General features: G+C 39.3%; 1 protein-coding gene across 4 annotated transcripts in view; it reads right to left on the bottom strand.

Moving 5' to 3' along the window:
* Positions 1–22640, bottom strand: part of FRMD3 (FERM domain containing 3) — a 312566-nt gene that overhangs the window by 16479 nt on the left and 273447 nt on the right. Inside the window, exon 1 of one of the 4 annotated variants that reach the window (XM_019940342.3) lies at positions 16302–16562. The exons of the other annotated variants lie outside the window; for them this stretch is intronic. Coding sequence (XP_019795901.1) covers positions 16302–16428 — 127 coding nt within the window. The 5' untranslated portion in view covers positions 16429–16562. Of the gene's footprint in view, positions 1–16301; positions 16563–22640 lie in introns of those variants that run through there. 4 annotated transcript variants of the gene reach the window in all.

The raw sequence follows: 22640 nt of genomic DNA, 5'->3' as shown, positions 1-22640 counted from the left end.
GAAACTAGACCCCAAACTTCCACTACTCACAAAAATTAACTTGCAGTGGATTAAAGACTTAAATGTAGAACCTGAAACCATGAAACTCCTAGAAGAAAACATAGGAAAAAAAGCTCCTTGACATAGGTCTTGGCAATGATTTTCTGGATATGATCCCTAAAGCACAAGCAACCAAATCAAAAACAAGTGGGACTACATTAAACTAAAAAGCTCCTGCAAGCAAACAATAAAGTGAAAACCTATGGAATGGGAAAAAAATTTCCAAGCCATATCTGAGTAGGGGTTAATATCCAAAATATATAAAGAACTCACACAACTCAATAGCAAAAAAAAAAAACTTCCAAATAATTCAATTTTAAAATGGGGAAAAGGCCTGAATAGACATTTTTCTCAACAGGATAAATGAAAGGCCAACAGGTACACAAAACTAGGCTCAACATCACTAGTCATTAGAGAAATGCAAATGAAAACCACAATGACATATCATTTCATGCCTTTTAGAATAGTCATCATCAAAAAGACAAAACAAATAAATAAAAAGATAGCTACATGTAAAAGAATGAAATTAGAACACTCCCTAACACCATATACAAAAATAAACTCAAAATGGACTAAAGACCTAAATGTAAGCCCAGACACTATCAAACTCTTAGAGGAAAACATAGGCAGAACACTCTATGACATAAATCACAGCAAGATCCTTTTTGACCCACCTCCTAGAGAAATGGAAATAAAAATAAACAAATGGGACCTAATGAAACTTCAAAGCTTTTGCACAGCAAAGGAAACCATAAACAAGATGAAAAGACAGCCCTCAGAATGGGAGAAAATATTTGCAAATGAAGCAACTGACAAATGATTAATCTCCAAAATTTATAAGCAGCTCATGCAGCTCAATAACAAAAAAACAACCCAATCCAAAAATGGGCAGAAGACCTAAATAGACATTTCTCCAAAGAAGATATACAGATTGCCAACAAACACATGAAAGAATGCTCAACGTCATTAATCATTAGAGAAATGCAAATCAAAACTACAATGAGATATCATCTCACACCGGTCAGAATGGCCATCATCAAAAAATCTACAAACAATAAATGCTGGAGAGGGTGTGGAGAAAAGGGAGCCCTCTTGCACTGTTGGTGGAAATGTAAATTGATACAGCCACTAAAAATAGAACTACCATACGACCCAGCAATCCCACTACTGGGCATATACCCTGAGAAAACCATAATTCAAAAAGGGTCATGTACCAAAATGTTCATTGTAGCTCTGTTTACAATAGCCAGGACATGGAAGCAACCTAAGTGTCCATCAACAGATGAATGGATAAAGATGTGGCACATATATAGAATGGAATATTACTCAGCCATAAAAAGAAACAAAATTGAGTTATTTGTAGTGAGGTGGATGGACCTAGAGTCTGTCATATAGAGTGAAGCAAGTCAGAAAGAGAAAAACGAATACCATATGCTAACATATATATATGGAATCTAAAAAAAAAAGAAAATGGTCATGAAGAACCTAGGGGCAAGACGGGAATAAAGACACAGACCTACTAGAGAATGGACTTAAGGATACGGGGAGGGGGAAGGGTAAGCTGGGACGAAGTGAGAGAGTGGCATGGACATATATACACTACCAAACGTAAGGTAGATAGCTAGTGGGAAGCAGCACATAGCACAGGGAGGTCAGCTCGGTGCTTTGTGACCACCTAGAGGGGTGGGATAGGGAGGGAAGGAGACACAAGAGGGAAGAGATATGGTGACATATGTATATGCATAGCTGATTCACTTTGTTATAAAGCAGAAACTAACATACCATTTTAAAGCAATTATACTCCAATAGAGATGTTAAAAAAAAAAGATAACAAATGCTGGTAAGGATGTGGAGAAAAGGGTACCCTGGTGCACTGTTGGCAGGATTATAAACTGGTACAGGCACTATAGAAAACAGTATGGAGGTTCCTCAAAAAGTTACAAGTGTAAATGTTAAAAATTTTGCACTAGCATATGAACCAGAAGTTCCACTTCTGAGAATATATTGAAAGGAAACAAAAACACTAACTAGAAAAGATATCTGCACCCCCCATGTTCATAGCAGCATTATTTACAATAGTCAAGACATGGAAACAGCCTCAGTGTCCATTCATCTGTGAATGTATATATATATATACACAAAGAACACACACACACCAGAATATTATTCAGCCACCAAAAAATGAGAAAATCCCGCCATTTGCGACAACATGGGTGGACGTGGAAAGCATTATTCTAAATGATATAAGTCAGGTAGAGAAAGACAAACACTGTATGATCTCACTTACATGTGGAATCTAATTCTTTTTTAAAACTCACAGAAAAAGGAATCAGATTTGTGGTTACCAGAGACAGGGAGTGGCGAGAGGGAGAATTAGAGGAAGGGAGTTAAAAGGTACAAGCTTCCAGTTATAAATAGGTATAAGGAATATAATGTACAACATGGTAACTATAGTTAATACTGCTATATGATATATATGAAAGTTAAGAGAGTAGATGCCAAGAGTCCATATCACAAGGAAAAGTTTTTTTCTTTTTGTTTCATTTATATGAGATAATGGATGCTAACTAAAGGTAGTGCAGTAATCATTTCACAACATTTGTAAGTCAAGCCATTATGCTGTATACCTTAAACTTATACAGTGATGTACGTCTATTATATCTCAATAAAACTGGGGAAAAATGATGTGCAGGACTGAATTACTGGTTTTATCTTTTAAATATCAACAGATATTTCCTAATAGCTCTGGTATGACAGTCCTGAGCAGCCTAAATGAAAGATACCATAAAACATGCAAGCAAAATACAAAGGGCCAATAAGCACATGAAAAGAAGCTCCACATCGTTAGTTGTTACCACAATAAGATAGCACTTCACACCCATTAGAATGGCTATATTTTTTTAATAGATCTTTACTGGAGTATAATTGCTTCACAATACCGTGTTAGTTCCTGTTGCACAACAAAGCGAATCAGCCATATGCATACATGTGTCCCCATATCCCTCCCTCTTAAGCCTCCCTCCCATCCTCCCTATCCCACCCCTCTAGGTCATCGCAAAGCACCAAGCAGATCTCCCTGTGCTATGCTGCTGCTTCCCACCAGCCAACATTTTACATTTGGTAGCGTATATATGTCCATGCCACTCTCACTTTGCCCCAGCTTCGCCCTCCCACCCCATGTCCTCAAGTCCATTCTCTATGTCTACCTCTTTATTCCTGCCCTGCAACTAGGTTCATCAGGACCATGGTTTTTTGTTTTTGTTTTTGCTTTTAAGATTCCATAAGGAGGCAAGAACGTACAATGGAGAAAAGACAGCCTCTTCAATAAGTGGTGCTGGGAAAACTAGACAGCTACATGTAAAAGAATGAAATTAGAACACTTCCTAACACCATACACAAAAAATAAACTCCAAATGTATTAAAGACCTAAATGTAAGACCAGACACTATAAAACTCTTAGCGGAAAACACTTTTTGACATAAACCACAGCTATAATTTTTAAAACCTGAACATAACAAGTGTTGGTTAAGGGTGAGGAGAAACTGGAACCCTTGAACATTGCTGATAGGATTTTAAAATGGTTCAGCTGCTATAGAAAACAGTTTGGCAGTTCCTCAAGTCAAACAGAATTACCATATGATCCAGCACTTCTACTCCAAGGTATATACTCCAAAGAATTAAAAACAAGTACTCAGACAAATACTTGTACAAAAATGTTCAAAGCAGCAGTAATCCAATAGTAAAAAGTTGGAAACAACCCAAACGTCCATAAACGGATGACTAGATAAAATGTGGTTTATCCATATAATAATATTATTCAATCATTATAGACATGATACAACATGGATGATGTCAAAAACATGCTGAGTGAAAGTAGACAGACACAGAAGCTTACATAACATATGATTCCATTTATCTCCATATGAAATATCCAGAACAGGTAAGTTCATAGAGACAGGAAGCATACTGGTGGTTGCCAGGGGCTGAGGAAGGAAATGAATGGGGAGTGTCTGCTTAACGGGTACCAGGTTTCCTTTTAGGGTGATGAAAATGTTTTGGAACTAGAGAGCGGTGTTAGTTGCAAAGCCGTGAATGTACTAAATGGTACTATATTTTTTATGTTAAAATGGTTGATTTTATGTGATGAACTTCACTTCAATAAAAATTTAAAAAAAATAAATGCAAGCTGTAATTTTTCTACCACCATATAATACTCCATGAAACCTGAAGGGAGAAAATGTTCACAGTGTAAGGAAAGATGACAAGAGTTATGACTTTCTGGAATACTACATCTTTACATATCTTGTATTCCATATCCCCAAGAAGAAAGGTCATTTTACTCTCCTCTTTGGGAAAGCAGTGAAAGCAACATATTGTCTATGAGTGGCATAACTGCTCTAGAAAGACCACTCCCAGCCCCTTTGGCTATTTTCACCGTCCTGTGGTCACAAAGATCTTCCATGCTCTTTGTTCTTACCTAACAGCATTTTCTCATGTAAATGGCCTTTCCTCCTTAAGTCTCCTTTTCCTAATATGCAACCTATTCTCCCTCTGCCTTCTGTTTTCCATATCCTTCTCCTATAATAAGAGGTAAAGGGAAACCTCAAGTTTACAGACTGCAGTATTTTGTTGACGGCAACTCCATTCTTCCAGTTGCTCAGACCAAAAACCTTGACTTTCCTCTGTTCACTCTCACTATGGACCCATCAGCAACTTCTATGTCTCTACCTTCAAAGCACACTCAGAATCGGACCACTTCCTACTATGTCCACCGCTACCAACCTGGTCTAAGCCTCCGTCTTTCTCACTTACATTACTGCAGCAGCATCTCATCTGGTCCCCCTGCTCTAGCCCTTGCCTATGTAAGGGTCGTTGTCAACACAGCAGCTGGAGTCATCCTTTAAAAACATAACATGGATCATGCCACTCATCTGCTCAATGTCCTCTAGCGGTTTTTCATCTTCCTCAGAGTATAAACCAAGTCCTTGCAGGGATGTCTACTCTCCTAACCTCTCTGACCTTGTTCTGCTAGGACCCTCCCCCTTGTTCATGCCACTCCAGCCACAGAAGCCTGGCTGTCCCTCAAACATGCCAGTTAAGCTCTCTCTTGCTGTTCTCTCTGCTTGGAGCACTCTGCCTTCAGACAGGTTCACACTCTGTCCCTCTTTGCAGGTTGTTAAACAAATATCACCTTCTCAGTTACATTATGTAAAATTTCAGCCCATCTCCCCAGTACTCCCTATCCCCCTTCCCAAATTTATTTTTCTTCTGAGAAATCCAGGATCTAAGAAGGAAAAATAGAGCGCTAGCAAGGTGAAATAGTGGCTTCTGGGAGAGACATAATCATGGTCATTAATTCAGGGTCACAAAAGCGAGTGCCTCTACAGGCCAGGCAGGTGCCTGATGTGAATGAGTGCAGGCCAGGTATGGGACAGTAGGGAGTGGTGGTGACCGGGGAAAACTGACCATATTGAGCTCCATCTGAAAGCTTTAAAATTCAAATTAAAAAAATAATCTGTGCAGTCCATACAAAAAGAGCCTGTGGGTATTTTTAGGCCTATAGGCTGCTAGTCTACAAATGCTACTAGATAAATGCTGTGATAAAATCAGCTAGATTACTGATGTTTCAAAGTCGCCCAAGTATTCCAGTACTTGGATCTCAACAACAGAAGTATTCTCTTATGTTTCTGGAAAGGAGGAGTTAGGCAGGGAAATAAATGCTTTCTTCCCTGTCATAGTTTTTCTAACCACTAGCATTAGATGTGCTGGAGGTTCATAATACTTTTCCCCTCATCTCTAGGCTCAAATTTTTAGTGGGATAGAGTGGAAAGTAGACCAGACAAAGGCTGGACAACCCAGTTCTGCCACTTATGAGACTTTAGTTCTTAATAACTTCCATCGACCAATTTATGAATAAAGAAGATGCGGTACATATATATACAATGGAATATTACTCAGCCATATAAAAGAATATTACTCAGCCATAACGCCATTTGTAGCAACATGGATGGAACTAGAGATTGTCTTACTAAGTGAGGTAAGGCAGACAGAGAAAGACAAATATCATATGATATGGCTTATATGCGGAATCTAAAAAAAATGATACAGATGAACTTATTTACAAAACAGAAACAGACTCACAGACTTCAAAAATAAACTTATGGTTACCAGAGGGGGAAGGGGGGGAGGGATAAATTAGGAGTTTGGGATTAGCAGATACAAACTACTATATATAAAATAGATAAACAATAAGGACCTACTGTACAGCAAGGAAACTCTGCTTAATATTCTATAATAACCTATAAGGAAAAAGAATCGAAAAAGAATAGATATATGTATAACCAAATCACTTTGCTATACATCTGAAACTAACACAACATTGTAAATCAACTATACCCTGATATAAAATAAAAATTAAAAAAATATTCTTGGAGCTCAGCTTGCTTAACAACAACACAGGAGTAACACCTACCTCATAAGCCTGGGGTAAGGGTTAAACAAAATTATGGATGCATAAGTGCTGTCTGTATCAAAAAAAAAGCTATAGGAATTATATGTTACGATCTTACCAAAGAAAATTAGGCTACATTGGCCTGTTTCTAAGCAATATGTACATACAATCTATTGACAGGCAATATCATTTTATCAACACAGATTAGTTTTCTAACAAGTCCACTACTACAGAGTACAAGGGAAATTATATTATAGTTGGTTATCCATATTTTCTTAATTTTCTTTATGTGATAGATGCTTAAAGTTTCCTACATGCCTTTTCTGATGAACTGGACAAGAATGTCCAAAGAGACCAGAAATGTTAAATTAGTGAGACCATCTACACTGTTTCATTAAATTTATTTTACTTCATCAGTACATGAGAAGCCTCCTAAATGTATTCACAAAGCTCAATGGCTAAAAACGTTTTTTAGAAGTGATATGACAATGCTTAAGGAAAAGGAAATAGCTTTCAAATTTCTATAATTATGCAGCCCAATTAAAATTATATAATAGCTGAAAGTTTCTGACACATAGGAAATAATGTTAACTTATATTTTAGTAAATATAACTATTTTTATGCCATTATTATCATTATTCAACTTGAATAAATACTTCATGAAGTGAAATAGCGAGAATCAAATGATGCTGAAGGAAAAGACTGGCCACTGATGATGGACAGGCTGTGTGCCTGCTGTGTACAGTCAAGCAGGTTGTGCACTGCTCATTCCAGGCTTTGGCAAATGGCATCACTGGTCACCAGCATTCAGGTTCCCTCTGTGGCACCCCAAGTCACTCTGTGCTGGTACCCAACTACGGAATGCCCCCTAAACCTGCAGAGCAGGGACACAAAGAAAGCGGTACCACCACCTGGCAGGGAGGAGGGTATTTTAGAAAATTGTAGAGGCTTTTTTGGCGGTCACAATGATTGGCAGGGTCAGCATCATTTAGTGGGAGGGCGTCAAGGATGCCAGACATCAAAAAATGCATAGGATGGTCCCACAAAATAAAGAATTATTTTGCATCCCACATAACTTTTAGATGTCCTATTAAATATTATCCATGTTGGTGAGAAATCTATTTAGAATGATTTGAATCTAGAATCTACCTGTGTTTTACATTTAAACCTAAAGCATTTAGATATGATTTTAACATATTTTGAATTTTTCAGGCATACGACCACTGGGTAAATTGAAGGTATCTTGCCAAGAGCTGTTTACCTGTTGAGAACATCACATCACTGCTGTCCGAAATGGCTAAGGTGTCCAAGATGCCTACCTAGTAGCACACGTTCTTGCATCTGTTGAGTGGTGCCCATGTTCCCCCATTACATTCACAGAGGAGCCAGCACCCCATGCCTTCATTCTGCCTCCTGGTGAATCATGCTTAAGAAAAACCTTTGGAAAGACTTAACTATTTTATTATGAATTACTTCCAAGTTCTCCTGTCATTACACTTAGAGCATTATTTTGACTTTTAAAGTTATGTGTAAGTAGACTGTGTTTTCTCTGAGTGTCATTTCAGGATGGTAGAGAGAACATTAAGATCTTTGTTACTGAATCTGAAGGGCACACTGAATCAAAGGATTGACAACCACTGCTCAAGAATACATGAAATTGTCAGGTCTCTATGGAGTTCACATATTTGTTGCCTATTAACCAGAACCGTCCTTGCTGAGGTGGGCTAACTTCTGATTGATCTACTTATGTTGATCGGTGTAGCCATCCTGCCACTGGGAGGTGTGCTGTACTCTTGAATTGAGGATAGGGACAAGAAGAGTGAAGGAAGAGTGGGAGAGAAGGAAGAGGTCATCACTCCACTTCTAGGAAATATGATGGAATGGAAAGAACAGTGGCCTGGAATTCTGGGGACCTAGATTCAGTTCCACAGAACTCTGTGTCCTCCGACATGGTACTTCAGTTCTATGAGTCTTGGACTTTTTACCTGAAAAATGGACCACATCCCTTCCAGTCTAGGTCTCTCAAAAAAAGTCCCACTCGACACTATACATATACTTTCCCTGAAAGCACCAATCACCTGCATATAAGAAGCAGAGCTATTTCTCCTGTATCTGTTGAGAAACATTGTGGGAGAGGGGAAAAGACAAGAGCACTAAAATTTTTAATACATTTTTACAGGGATGGATATTTTAAGCACATGATCATGTGATATTCATAAGAGGAGATGAGGAAACTGAGGCTCAGAGACGTTAAGTAACCTGCACAAGGTCATGACGCCAGGACACAACAGAGCAGGGGTTTGTACCCAAGCCTGCCTGACTCCAAAGCTTGTTCCAAACCACCATGTTTTCCTGAAGAGAAGGGGATCTGAGAGGCCCAGAAAGACCCTCACTTCTTAACTAAAGAGGAAGAGTCTTGTGTTATTGGCCAATTTCATTTGCTGAAACCACAGTATCATTATATGTAAGGTGATCACTTGTCCCTATTTGCCTGGTACAGTCCCACGGTATGCCTGTTTCCTAGCAGCATTATTAAAGTGCCCCTTTCACTCTCAAAAGGTTTGCCTAATAGATTTTATGGTCACCTAATTACGTGTTTATATGTCATACCTCCTGTGATTGTATCCTGGAAGCCAAAAAAAAAAAAAAAATCACTTGCTGTTGTGGTATAACAAGTTGACTCTATTATGCATGTGCTCTCAGTGCCCCAAATGTTTTCTATACACATTTAGCAGCATGCAGACTTCCAACTGTAGTAAGATGGTACGCCATTAAACTCCTGTGTGACTCCTTTATCTTCCCTTTGCTGGGGATAAAGTCTAATCCTTCAAGAGAAGCTCATGTCTCATGGGTTTAAAGAAAAGATCCTGAGAATGACATGTACTTTTTCAGATGAGGGTTTTCACTTTCAGGCATAGACACTGCAAAATATCTCACACTAGAAATGTTCCTGATGCCTCTGAATATCCTTGGGAAGCTGCCTGCTCGTTCTATTTAAAACCCATAAGAGTCATCCCAGTGACTCTGGAAAGTGTAGACGAATGGAAACTTACACACACACACACACACACACACACACACACTTCACAGCAAATCCTAATGTTCTTCCTAGCCATGAACATCAATCTCACTTCTCCTTGTGGTCATCATCTACCAACCTCCTGGTCATGCCTCTAGAGTAGCTGAACATTTTGAAACCTTTGTCTTACCATTTTTTTGATTTCAATATCTAGAATTCAAGAGAATTCAGTCAATCCTTGTCCTCATATTGCAGAAGTCAACTGCCCCTTCCAGACCACTGAAATGGCTCTCACCAAGATACCCAATGATCACCATGTTGCTAAAGACAATGTGTGTTCTCTTCTGTCCTCCTACTGACCACTCTACCTCTGTGACTTCACACTCTCTTGGTTTCCATCTCATGATTCTAAGCTACCTCTGTCTTTTCCACAGTCTTTTCACCTCTATTTGTGGTAGCTTCAGCTCTCTGCTCTTGTCACTCTGTACCCTCTCCCTTAGAGGAGTCTCAACCATCTTCATGGCTCCACCATGCTACTGCAGCATTACTCAACACAGCTCTGCAGGTCACTTGTGTTTCTTGAAATTAGTTTGGGAAACTGTGCACACTATCACCTTTTGGACATTACTATTAAGGTTAAGAGTACAAGCTCTCATCAAAAATTATGGCTATCACTGTGGAAAACGATATGGAGATTCCTCAAAAAACTAAAAATAGAACTACCATATGACCCAGCAATTCCACTCCTGGGTATATATCAGAAAAAAACCAAAAACACTAATTCAAAAAGATATATGCACCCCAATGTTCACAACAACATTATTTACAATTGCCAAGATACGGAAGCAACCTAAGTGTCTACCAACAGATGAATGGATAAAGAAGATATTGTGTATATATACAGTGGAATACTACTTAACCATAAAGAAGGAAGTTTTGCCATTGCAGCAACATGGATGGACTTGGAGGGCATTATGCTAAGTGAAATAAGTCAGATAGAGAATGACAAATACTGTATAATATCACTTATATGTGGAATCTAAAAAACACAACAAACTAGCGAATATAACAAAAAAGAAGCAAGCTCACAGAAAAAAACTATTGGTTACCAGTTGGGTGAGGGAAGAGGAAGGGGAAATACAGGAGTAGGGGATTGAAAGGTATAAACTATTAGGTATAAAATAAGCAACAAGGATATATTGTACAACACCAGGAATATAGCCAATATTTTGTTTTTTCTTTTTAAAAAAAATTTATTGGAATATAGTTGATTTACAATGTTGTGTTAGTTTCAGATGTACAGCAAAGTGATTCATATATATATATATATATATATATATACATATATATTCTTTTTAAAATTCTCTTCCATTATAGGTTATTATAAGATATTGAGTATAGTTTCCTGTACTATACAGTACGTGTTTGTTGGTTATCTATTTTATATATAGTGGTGTGTATATTTTAATCCTAAACTCCTAATTTATCACCCCCTTTCCCCTCTGGTAACCATAAATTCGATTTCTATATCTGAGTCTATTTCTGTTTTGTAAATAAGTTCATTTGTATCATTTTTTTAGATTCCACATACAAGCGATATCATATTTGTCTTTCTCTGTCTGGCTTACTTAGTGTGATAAATCTCTAGGTCCAGCCATGTTGCTGCAAATGGCATTATTTCATTCTTTTTTATAGCTGAGTAATGTTCCATTGTGTATATATACCACATCTTCTTTATCCATTCATCTGTCAATGGACACTTAGGTTGCTTCCATATCTTGGCTACAGTACATAGTGCTGCAATGAACACTGGGGTGCACATATCTTTTCAAAAAATGGTTTTCTTCAGATATATTTTATAATAACTATAAATAGAGTATAACCTTTAAAAATGGTGAATCACTATATTGTATACCCCTAACTTATATAATATTGTACAAAAACTGTACTTCAAAAAGAGTCATGGCTATCATCAAAAAGACAAGTGATTACATGTGCTGGTGAGGATGTAGGGAAAAGGGAACTCCTGTGTACTGTTGGTGCAGCTACTATGGAAAACAGTATGGAGGGTCCCCCCCAAATTGAAAATAGAACTACCATATGATCTAACAATCCCCACTTCTGAGTATATATCCAAAGGAAATGAAAATAGGATCTTGAAGAGATATCTGCACTCCCATGTTCACTGCAGCATTATTCACAATAGCCAAGATATGGAAACAACCTAAATGGCCATCAATGGATGAATGGATAAAGAAGACAGAAGATGTGGTATATGTACACAGTGGCATATTATTCAACCATAAGAAAGAAGAAAATCCTGCCATTTGTGACAACATGGATGGGCCTTGAGGGCATTATGTAGGTGAAATAAATCAGAGAAAGACAAATGCTCCACGGTACCACTTATATGTGGAACCTAAAATAAACAACAACAAAAAAACACAACAACAAAGAAAAGTCAAATTCATAGAAACAGAAAGTAGAAAAGTGGTCGCCATGGGCTAGGGGGTGGGAGAAACAGGGAAAGGGTGCAAACTTTCAGCTGTAAGATGAATAAGATTTGATGTTCTAATGTAAAACATGGTCATTATAGTTGATAACACTGTTTTATACAATTGAAATTTGCAAGAGAGTAGAACTCAAATGTTCTCACCAAAAAAAAAAAAAAAAAAAACCAACTGATAAATATGTGAGGTAATGAATGTGCTAATCAGTTAAGTAGGGGAATCTTTTCACAATGTACATCAAATTGCCACAATATATACTTTAAATATCTTTCAATTTTATTTGTCCATTATACCTCAATAAAGCTGAAATTAAAAAGAATACAAGCTCTTAAATTACCTTTCTGTGTCTGAATCCTGGCCTTGTATTGTCATGTGACCTTGGACAAGTAACTTAATCGCTCTATTCAGTGAAATCTATAAAATGGAAAAATTCAGGCCATACCACATGTGGATACTGTGCACAGAGGAGACATGAATTAATGTGTGGGAAGTGGTTGGCTCACAGTAAACACTCAGTAACATTACTGTTTACCTATTAAAATGTCTGAGAGGTCCCAAAGAGAAGAAACCAGTTTTGCTTTATTTAACTCAATATTTCCCAAATTTATTTGACCAGAGAAGTTTGAACATGACTTAGTTTAGTTTGAGAAACACATGTTACTGAATCTCTGACCCATCTCACCTCAAAACCGTCCAATGAGCTGCAGACTCACCACACAACTGGATGTAGGCTCGTATCCTACATCCAGTCTGTATCTCCCACCCCAGACTTTCCCTCCTCTACCAGTTACTGTATAGTAAATGGCATCACCTTCTATCCACACCAGCAATCTAAGGGTTGGCCATGACTTCTCACTCACTGCTCACCCCATATCCGTCACCAGCTGCTACAAACTCTACAAACCAGAGGTGCCCAAATGTGTTACGCTGTATCATGCCTCTGTGCCTTTGCACAGACTGTTGCCTCTCCCTGGAATGTCCTTCTGCACTCAGATGGCTCCTGCTCGTTCTCTAAGACCTCATCTTTCACCTCCTCTCGGAAGGCTCTCCTACGTACATGCTTATCACACAGTTTCCATGGTTGACTCATTCATTTCTCTCCCAGATGATTCGTCTCAGCCAATGATGGTAATTCCATTCTCTTGGCGGTCTCTGGTTTGGAAGTGGGTATGTGAGCCAACCCTGAAAATGAAAAACGAAGGGAAGAGTCGCCAGGGGGAGAGAGGTAGAGGGCGAAATTCTGACAAAGGTTTCTTGCTTCTAAGAAGAACATACTGGACAGATACAGACTTTCTCTTGACATTGTATGTGAAAGAGACACCAGGAATTCTGGCAGCCATCCTATGATGCTGACGGCAAATGGTCTGAGGGGGAGCTCTGGCCAACTGAGAAGAGTAGTGCAGAGAGAGAAAATGAACCTGGCTTCTCAATCCTGGAATCATCCCTGACTCTGGACTTGGTGTTGTCTTGGATAATAAATCACTTTATTATTTAAACCAGTGTTTGTTAGAGTTCCTTGCTGCTAATGTCATGCTAACTGATGCAGCTGTCACCATCTCATGGGTCTCTCTGTCATCACAATCAATCATCACACAAAGTCAGGAACACGACACAAAACCCTCACTGAACTTCAGCGTCATCCTGGTGGACCTCAATAATGCAATATGATAAAGACAACAAATAAGAAGTGTAAATACTAGAAAGGAAGGCACAAAACTGTCACTATTTCCAGGTGATAGTATCATCTACAAGGAAAGGCAAAGATTCGAATAAGCTAGGGGAATCAATCAGAAGTCAGTAAGGTGTTCAGATTCAAAACAGGTGATTTACTACACACAAGCAAAGACCATAAAAAATATGATAATGGAAAATCCCATTCAAAATAGCTAAACGCACAAATTAGAATAGCACGTAATATCCAGGATATCCGTAAGAAATATGCCAAACTTGTGTGAGGACAACATTAAGACAGAGCTGAATAACCTAAAAGAAAATCTGAAAAAAATGAAGGAATATACCAGTGTTCCTGAATAGAAGTCAGTTATTTTGAAGATCTAGATCTCCTCTAATTAAACTAAAATTCACTGCAATTGCAATATAAATCTCAACACATTTTCAGAAATGACAAATGGAGAAAGTGCACATGATTAATCAAGAAACTCTGGATAAAAAAAGATCCATGAGGGGGAACTTGACCTGTCTGATGTCAAAACTATACTATAGTTAATAATGGAGCAGGAATACTAAAATATGCAATTCAGAAATATACCTTTGAAAATAATGAAAGGTTATGATAAATAACTTTGAGAAAAATCACTAACCAACTGGGAGAGGGAAAAAGTACATCCCTTCTTCATGTCAAACACACATAAAAATTCCAAAGAAGTTAACAGGTCAAATAAAAACAAATATTAGATCAAACCACATGAAATCACCATTTTTGTAGGTCAAAAGCAGTTGAGTATCAGCAATTTCACATAGTTCAAGCTAATGCATTAATTATGAGGATGAAAACACAGAAAACATGTTAATGATCTTGGAATGAGGGAAACTGACATAAAATAATAAAACTTAGAACATAGAAAAATTAAGTAGTCTGCACATGCAGAAGCTGTCTGTGCATATGAAAAATGCCTGTGCTACAAAGTTAACATTAAAATAAGTTAAAAGCCAAGAACAAATTATGAGGAAAGAAGTTAATACTTGTGAAAGGCAAAAGATTAATATGCAGATTATAAAAGAATTCCCACAATCTATAAGGGAAGGACAAAAGAAAACAGAAATTCATAAAGTAAACAAGTAATTCCCAGGAGAAATGCACGTGGACAATTATCCTTTGAAAAGATGCTCACCCTCACTAGTAAAAAGGAAAAGGCAAATTAAAACAATAAAATCTCATTTTTTTTTTCAATCTTAGAAATTGGTCACATCAGGGTTAGTGCTTATGTGGGGAAGCAGCCATTTTCCTACTCACCTTGTTAGTGAGTGTTAGTCTTTCAGAGGATAATTTATTTGCCCATTTCCATCAAAATTTAAAATGTGTATATCCTTCAACTTTTAAGAATCTGCCATAGAGAAATACTTGTATATGCACATTCATTGCAGCACTGTTACAGCTAATAAATAAGAAATATCAGTTTTCCAACAGTAATTTGGTGATTAAATAAATTATGGCATCTCCACACTACATGATATTATTCAGCCAATTTTTAAAAGGATACAGATTAATATGTATCGATATGGAAAGTCCTTCAAGCCATAAGATAAATTGAAAAAAATGAATTGTAAAATAATACATATAGAACAATCCTATTTATGTAAAAAAAATAATCCTATATCCATTCTACACGTCAACGTGCATAGACTGGCTAATAATATGCATCTCCCTACCCCAGTCTGTCCTAGGGTCAAGAAAAACATTCTATAAAATTGTACTTTAAAAATCTTTTATAATAAGAACACATCATCTATTATCTATGTCATTATACAAATACAATTAATTTCATTTCAATACACTTAGAAGTCAGTTCCACACATGTGCATGTGGTATGGCCAATTCCAGACATTTCCCAGGATTTTAAAAATTTTAATCATTTGGTGAAAACCACATATACATATATAACAGCAGCTCCTTTCCTGCTGTAGGCTCTGATTTTTTAAAATTCCTATTTCAATTCCTATTTTCCCCCAAGGACCACAGAATAACACACAAAATACATTTTCAATGAAAAGGAAATTAGCAGAACATCAGTTTGATCCCAGTTCTTTAACTGCTATTGTATTTCAGGACAGCTCTACTTTGAAGATAAAGGGGAGTTTTGCCTCATCCAGGCAAGCACACTTGAAGATCTTAAACTTTGAACAATAAAAGGAGGGAGGAGTATGTTTTGATCATCCCATCTGTCCTGTCTATGATCTTCAGTCATTCCTGGGCCATCTGGATTGGACACCCCACTGCTGCCTCCTTCCTAACGGGGCTATAACTGGCATGTAATTTATTAGCCTTTAGGATGACTTCATACCATTTCACTTAATAGGAGGGCCAGGACCCCCATTTCAAGCCCTCCCATTTTCCCTCAGCGCTCGCTTGCTCACTCTCTCCTTCCTGCCTGCCTGCCTCTCTGCTTTTCTCCCTCCCTCTCTTTCTCATCCTTATCACAAACCTTTGACACTGGGTTCGCCTAGGCTTCTCTCCCAGCCACCGGCCCCCGCGGTGAGCCGGCAGCTGGAAAGCCCGCACTCTTCACAGGCGCAGAGGAGAGCCCAGCGCCAGGGCACGTACCCGTGTTTCTGGCTGTGATCTTGGAACTGTGTCTCAGCAGACGGACAAACACGTTGCTGCTGCAGTGGTTCACCAACTGCAGGCGGAGACCCCTCCGAGTCTGGATCTTGACCAAGCATTTTGCCATTACTGGTTCTTCAATTCCCTCAGTCTCCTCCTCCTGTCATGGCCCAGGGCAGCTACCGCCAGCCATAGTGGCTTTGACCTTTCACTAACTGTCCATTCTGTTTTAAAGGACCGAGGCAGGGCGCACTGAATGAATCAAATGTCAGGCTCCTAACGCAGCCAACAGAAATAACTCAGGAGGGATCAGCATGGGGCTGGAGGAGGGAGGGGGCTGCTATTTTTAAACTCTCCACTCACTCCCCTAACAGACAATGAAATAATATGCATCTCCCTACCCCAGTCTGTCCTAAACCATCCAGGCCAGAGGACCCCAGCCAAATGCCCTACAGTGTCCTAACAATTGAATGTCCCCCCTAAAGATAAAAACGACAACTGGACAACTGTGCAATGGAGAACACCCCCTTGATTTCTTTTAAAAATAATTTGAATCTTTATTAAGTTCTAGAGCAGCGCTGTCCAGTAAAAATACAACGCAAGCCACATTAAAGAAAGCATATGAAAAGTAAAAGAATAAATTAAAATTAATTTTAATAATGCTCTTTTAATTTTTAAAAATTTATTTATTTAATTTATTATTTTTGGCTGTATTGGGTCTTTGTTGCTGTGTGCAGGCTTTCTCTAGTTGCGGCGAGCGGGGGCTACTCTTCGTTGCGGTGCGCGGGCTTCTCATTGCAGTGGCTTCTCTTGTTGTGGAGCACGGGCTCTAGGCGCACAGGCTTCAGTAGTTGTGGCACGCAGGCTTCAGTATTTGTGGCTCACGGGCTCTAGAGCGCAGGCTCAGTAGTTGCGGCGCACGGGCTTAGCTGCTCGGCAGCATGTGGGATCTTCCCGGACCAGGGCTAGAACCCGTGTCCCCTGCATTGGCAGGCGGATTCTTAACCGCGGTGCTACCAGGGAAGCCCCAATAATGCTCTTTATTTGAAGCCAAGATATCCAAAATAGTATCATTCACTATATAACAATATCAAAATAATAAAAGTTTAGATACTTTTTTTCATACTAAGTCTTTGAAGTTGGTGTACATTTGCACACTTACAGCATGTCTCCATTCAGACCAGCCACATTGCCAGTGCTCAGCAGCCACAGGGGCTGCCGTGTTAGACAGCACAGCTCTGGACAAATCGCTGAGCTCCTCACAGCATTACCTCTGTTCTCACAGGGATGCTAAAATTTTCTTCATTTTATAGAGAAGGAAACAACATCCTGGAAAAAGTAACTGCCCTGACCAAATTTATAGAGTTAGTAAGTGGCAAAGCCATGATTTGAACCTAAGCATCCAATTAACATCAGTTGACTAAGAAGACAGTCCCCCAGGAAGAGAGCTGTTACTATCCCCACTTCTAACCACATGTGTTTTCAATGCAGGATCTAAATGTTACATTCTCTCTCTCAGGACTTTTGAAAGTCCTGCACTTGTACCTCTGAGGCATGAAATGTGCTTGCATCCCAGAATAAGTGCTCAAGGAGCAAAATGTTTTCAATGTTTTCAGAGTATTGAAAAATTCCTATATTTGAAAAAATTTCAACTGATTAACAACTGTGCCCCACATACTATCCTTCAGTTCTATTTCTTGGCTGGTATATTTTTCCCACTCTCATTTTTAGAAGAAAAAAAAATCCTCCCATTATTTAATTATTCATGCATGCATTTTTCTACTTTAAATGGCTACTGAGGGCAAAAGATAATTTTCTAATAAAAATATTCTTTTCTTTCCCCTCTCCTGACAAAATAAACCATTATATGCAGGGCAGTCAGCTGAAATTCTGCATTGTTGTACTTCACTGTGGGAATATAAATTGATTTAGCATTTCTGGAAAGAAGTTTAGAAAAATACATTGAGTTTTATAGGAGTGATATTCGTTGACTCAGAAATTCCACTTTTAGGAATTTAGCCTGAGGAAATAATGAGAAACGTTGACAAAAATTTTTGGACAAAGGTTTTCATCAGAGTATCATTTATTATAGCAAAAAGAAAAAAATAAATCTAAATTTCCAGTGGGAAAATGAGTAAATACATGTGATGGAATATTGTACATCCATTAAAATGTATGTTTAGGAGTTTAATGATGGAGGGAGAGCTTGCAATGTATTGATAAGTGGAAAAAGCAGTTTATATAAGCAGTATGACCTCAACTATGTAAAAAATGTACATTACGGAACAGATTATAAATCTTGAAAGGGGAGAAGGGTGGTAGCCAGTTGTGCACTGTGGGCTGAGGTCACCGCTAGAGACCTCCCAGGGGGCTCCCTCACCCTGCCCACTGGTTGTCAGTTCCAGGTATAGTAGGGCAGTTCCTACTCTCACGGCCATTAGTCAATTTCGAAACCCTACACTTGAAAGTTAAATACCCCTAAAAATTCACAAAATCTTCATGCCTTTGCAATTCCCCTTGTGATATAATTCTGAGCAGAATCCCCATATATAAAATAGACTGCACAGAGTGGGGCCCTGGGGTAGTACTTGCTAGGTCTTGCCTCACTAGCCACCAACAGTGGTTCTTGAAGAACTACTGAAAATCTTTAGGATACTGGAAAACAAATCAGAAAATCCCCATCCCAGGTGAATCAATGCTGTGCAGTAACACAGATAAAAGATTTCAAAGATTAATGTGGGTGGGCTCATTTGCATAGCAGTAGACCAGGGCTCAGACATTGAGAAAACCTCCCTTTGCCTGTTTGGAGGGAATACAGATGAATCTGTGTGCTTATCATTATAAATTATAAAGACAACATGATGTGAACCTGAGGGCCCACTCTAAACAAACAGCCCTTCCAAAAAAACAAAACAAAACAAAACAAAACAAAACAACAACAAAAAAACCAAGAAAGCAAATTAAAAACCTGAAACAAAGCCACCACCATACTTTATTTCTGTTCTTTTCCACCGGGAGAGTTATTCTCCATTAATGCTCAAACTTCAAATCTCACTATAGTTTTGAAGTGTCTCCTTCTTTCCTTTCATTAACTACTAGTCATAATATTTTGCATTTCGTGCATGTAAAATTTTTCCCTTTATTTTAGCTTGTTCCCACTCTTTGTGCTACTTTTCAGAGATCTTAAGTAGATTCTTTCACCCTCTTTCTTCTGGGGACCTTCAACTTTTATTTAGAGAGAGGGAACCTAGAAGGACCAGCATCCCATATTGTCCCATATTTCTCTCTACCTTGCCCTACTCTACCCAAAGGTGTGGCTACATTTCAAGAGGAAGAAGCAAAGGAAGGCAGAGATGCGGAGCCAACCCAAAGGATTCTGGGAGGAACTGCACAGGAGGCTTGTTTTCGTTTGAGGCACTGCGCTCACAGACTGATATCAACAGCACAACATTTGGGTGCCCTTGAATATCTTTCCTGTTTAGATTTGTCTGTTTGTTTGAAGAATCAGGAATGCATGTCTGGGAATGACAAGAGGCTAAAGAAAACAGCGGATATGTGTGAAGAGGGGGAATCGATTTTCCACAGTGAGATGTCAGAAACACTGACATCGGGCAGAAGCCACCGCGGAGGAAGAGAGTTCAATGGTAAGAGCAGTTCACGAGCCTGGATTTCATGTTTACTTTTGTGACAAACTTCCTGACACAGATTTGAGGCAAGGGAACAAGCTTGTCTCTGCTTTGTGGGTGACTGGGAGCTACTGGATGACTTGGAACCCTGGTGCATTTGAAAATGGAGACAATACTTCTCCCGTGGATGTTAGGACAAGGAAATGAGATCATGTCTATCAACTGCCTTGCGTAGTGCTGGTTCCTGGTTGATGAACCAGAACTTACTAAGGAGTTACAGAAAGCAAGGTTTAAAGCACAAGCTCTGGGTTCTAATACCGGCTGTATCGTTTATCTCTGACCTCAGTTTCCATGCCTGTAAAATGAGCATAGCAAAGGCAGGACCTACCTCCCAGGGCTGTTGTGAGGATTAATAGGTAATCCACGTGGCATGCTCAGATCAGTGCCCAGCACAGGTTACTCAAGAAAAATTAGTGATTTTTTTTTTTTAACACATGCTCATTCTTTTCTCTCCTTTACTCAAGGGGAAGACAGTGAGGATTTTAAATCAACTGGATTTTCTTCCATCAACCATCTATCTCTAACATTTCTAGTTACTTCTCCCCAAATAGTAGGGAAGCGGCATTGCAGGTTGTTAAGTTTACCTGACCAGCCCTGTAACCTTGGGAAAGCTACATCAGCTTGTTGAACTGTAGTTTTCTGCCTGTAGAATAGTACTGATGTTGGCACTTAGGTAACTGAGTGCCTGATACGTAGCAGGCACAATAAATATCATGTACCTTAGTCGCTGTTTTGAAAACGCACAGATTTCACAGGTGTAGTGGTTTTGGCCATTAGTTAAAAGAGTTATGGAGATTCACTGAAATTTTAGCTAACTGCTAACTCCAATGAGAAAGATAATAAAAAGTTATTACATACGTTAAATGTTCTTTGTAATACATTTAGACATTAAGTACCAATTATTAAGAGTCCTGGGCACTATCACATATTATATGTATCATATAATAAAATATAATAATGATATAAAACATTGTAATACTATATTTGTGATACAGTGGGTATATTCTTGGGTGTATAATAAGGAGGAATGGAAGCAGTTCCCAGCACCACTAAGTGACAGGGCTGTTCGGTCAGGTAGTCAATCATCTGCGTAATTCAATTTCCTCCTTCGTAAAGTAAGGCAACATTATCTGTTCTATCCATGTCAAGGAAGTGGTCGTGAGGCTCAAATTATGATAACTCATGCGAAGAAAACTCTGAAAAGGTATAAGGTGCTTTGGCATATCAAATGCTCTTCCTTTTAGTATCCCCCTTATTAGATGAAGCATTCACTGAGTGCTTCCTGCCTGTAAAATGAGAGCACTGCTCGGCGGGGCCAGGCATCACCATGCCCTGGTGGGAAAGAGGCCAAGAAACCCCTCTGGAGAATTACAGTTGCAGACAGAATAGAACAGACATTAAACAGCACAGCTGGGCTCTCCTCAACATCATTGTGGGCAAGGAGAATGCTCTTCACAGGAACTTCATGGCTGTAGAGGATTCTAGCATAAGGACAGACATCCATCTGTCGCCCTGACCATCCCCTACACTGATAACTGTGGTATCTCTAGACAGGCAGCTTATGCGCGCCCAGACAGACAATGAGAGAGAGTCAGAGACAGAGAGGTGGGAAGGCGGGCAGAATGTCACAGGGCCCTCTCTCCGTCCGCTCGGGCCACTGGTGATGATCTCTAGACGGGCAGAAAATACAGACAGAATGCTCCATCAGACACTGCCCTGCCCTCCCTTCCTGCCTCCCTGTGTCCTGTCCCTCACTTTTCGCCCCAACCTTTCAGTGTCAATATCTTCGAAATAAAACCTTAGGCGGTTGTCATTATCATTATTATTATTATTTTTAAAAAGCATTATCTGCACAGTGTAGGAAAGTGGAGAACTACCAGAAGTTAGGAAATGGGTGGAGATCCCGACAGTCCCTCAAAAGCGACAGCCCAGAGAAAACTGCTGCTGAAATTTGCTCTATTTCCTACCAGACCTGCAGGAGCTTTAAGTTCAAAAGGGTTGCAAATATAGTTAAAATGTTTGCAAGTTGGTGAGGTCTAGAGAAGCCATAATTGAGTATGAAATTTTAACCTCAAAGCCTAAAATACCAATGTGTTGTGCTATATATCATTCTGTGTAATGTTTTTTTTTTGTTTTTTTTTTTTGCGGTATGTGGGCCTCTCACTGTTGTGGCCTCTCCCGCTGAGGAGCACAGGCTCCGGACGCGCAGGCTCAGCTGCCATGGCTTATGGGCCCAGCCGCTCCGCGGCATGTGGGATCCTCCCGGACCGGGGCACGAACCTGTGTCCCCTGCATCAGCAGGCGGACTCTCAACCGCTGCGCCACCAGGGAAGCCCGTGTGTGATGTTTTGAGCTAAAAATTTTTAAACTGAATATTTTCTTCAGGGTCTGACTTTCTGAGTGCTATTTACCAAGATCTGAGCAAGCCTCAGTTTGCCTGCTCTTCACCTCCTTCCTTCTCTGACAGAGTGTCCATGAAAGGCTGCTTTAGAAGATGCTCCATAAGGACAGACAAGCCTGCATCCAGGTGAGCCGGTTCACAGACTGGTTGGCTAGTCATTCATTCATCCAACAGATACTCCCTGAGCACCTTCAGTGTGCTAAGCACACCGAGTGCGAGCCTGATCACGGTCTCGGCCCCCTCCTGGAGGGC

This window comes from Tursiops truncatus, chromosome 6, assembly GCF_011762595.2.
Source record: "Tursiops truncatus isolate mTurTru1 chromosome 6, mTurTru1.mat.Y, whole genome shotgun sequence".
In the NCBI taxonomy this organism is placed as follows: domain Eukaryota; kingdom Metazoa; phylum Chordata; class Mammalia; order Artiodactyla; family Delphinidae; genus Tursiops; species Tursiops truncatus.
The sequence above is the reverse complement of the archived record's forward strand: the minus strand, read 5'-3'. Positions and strand labels throughout refer to the sequence as shown.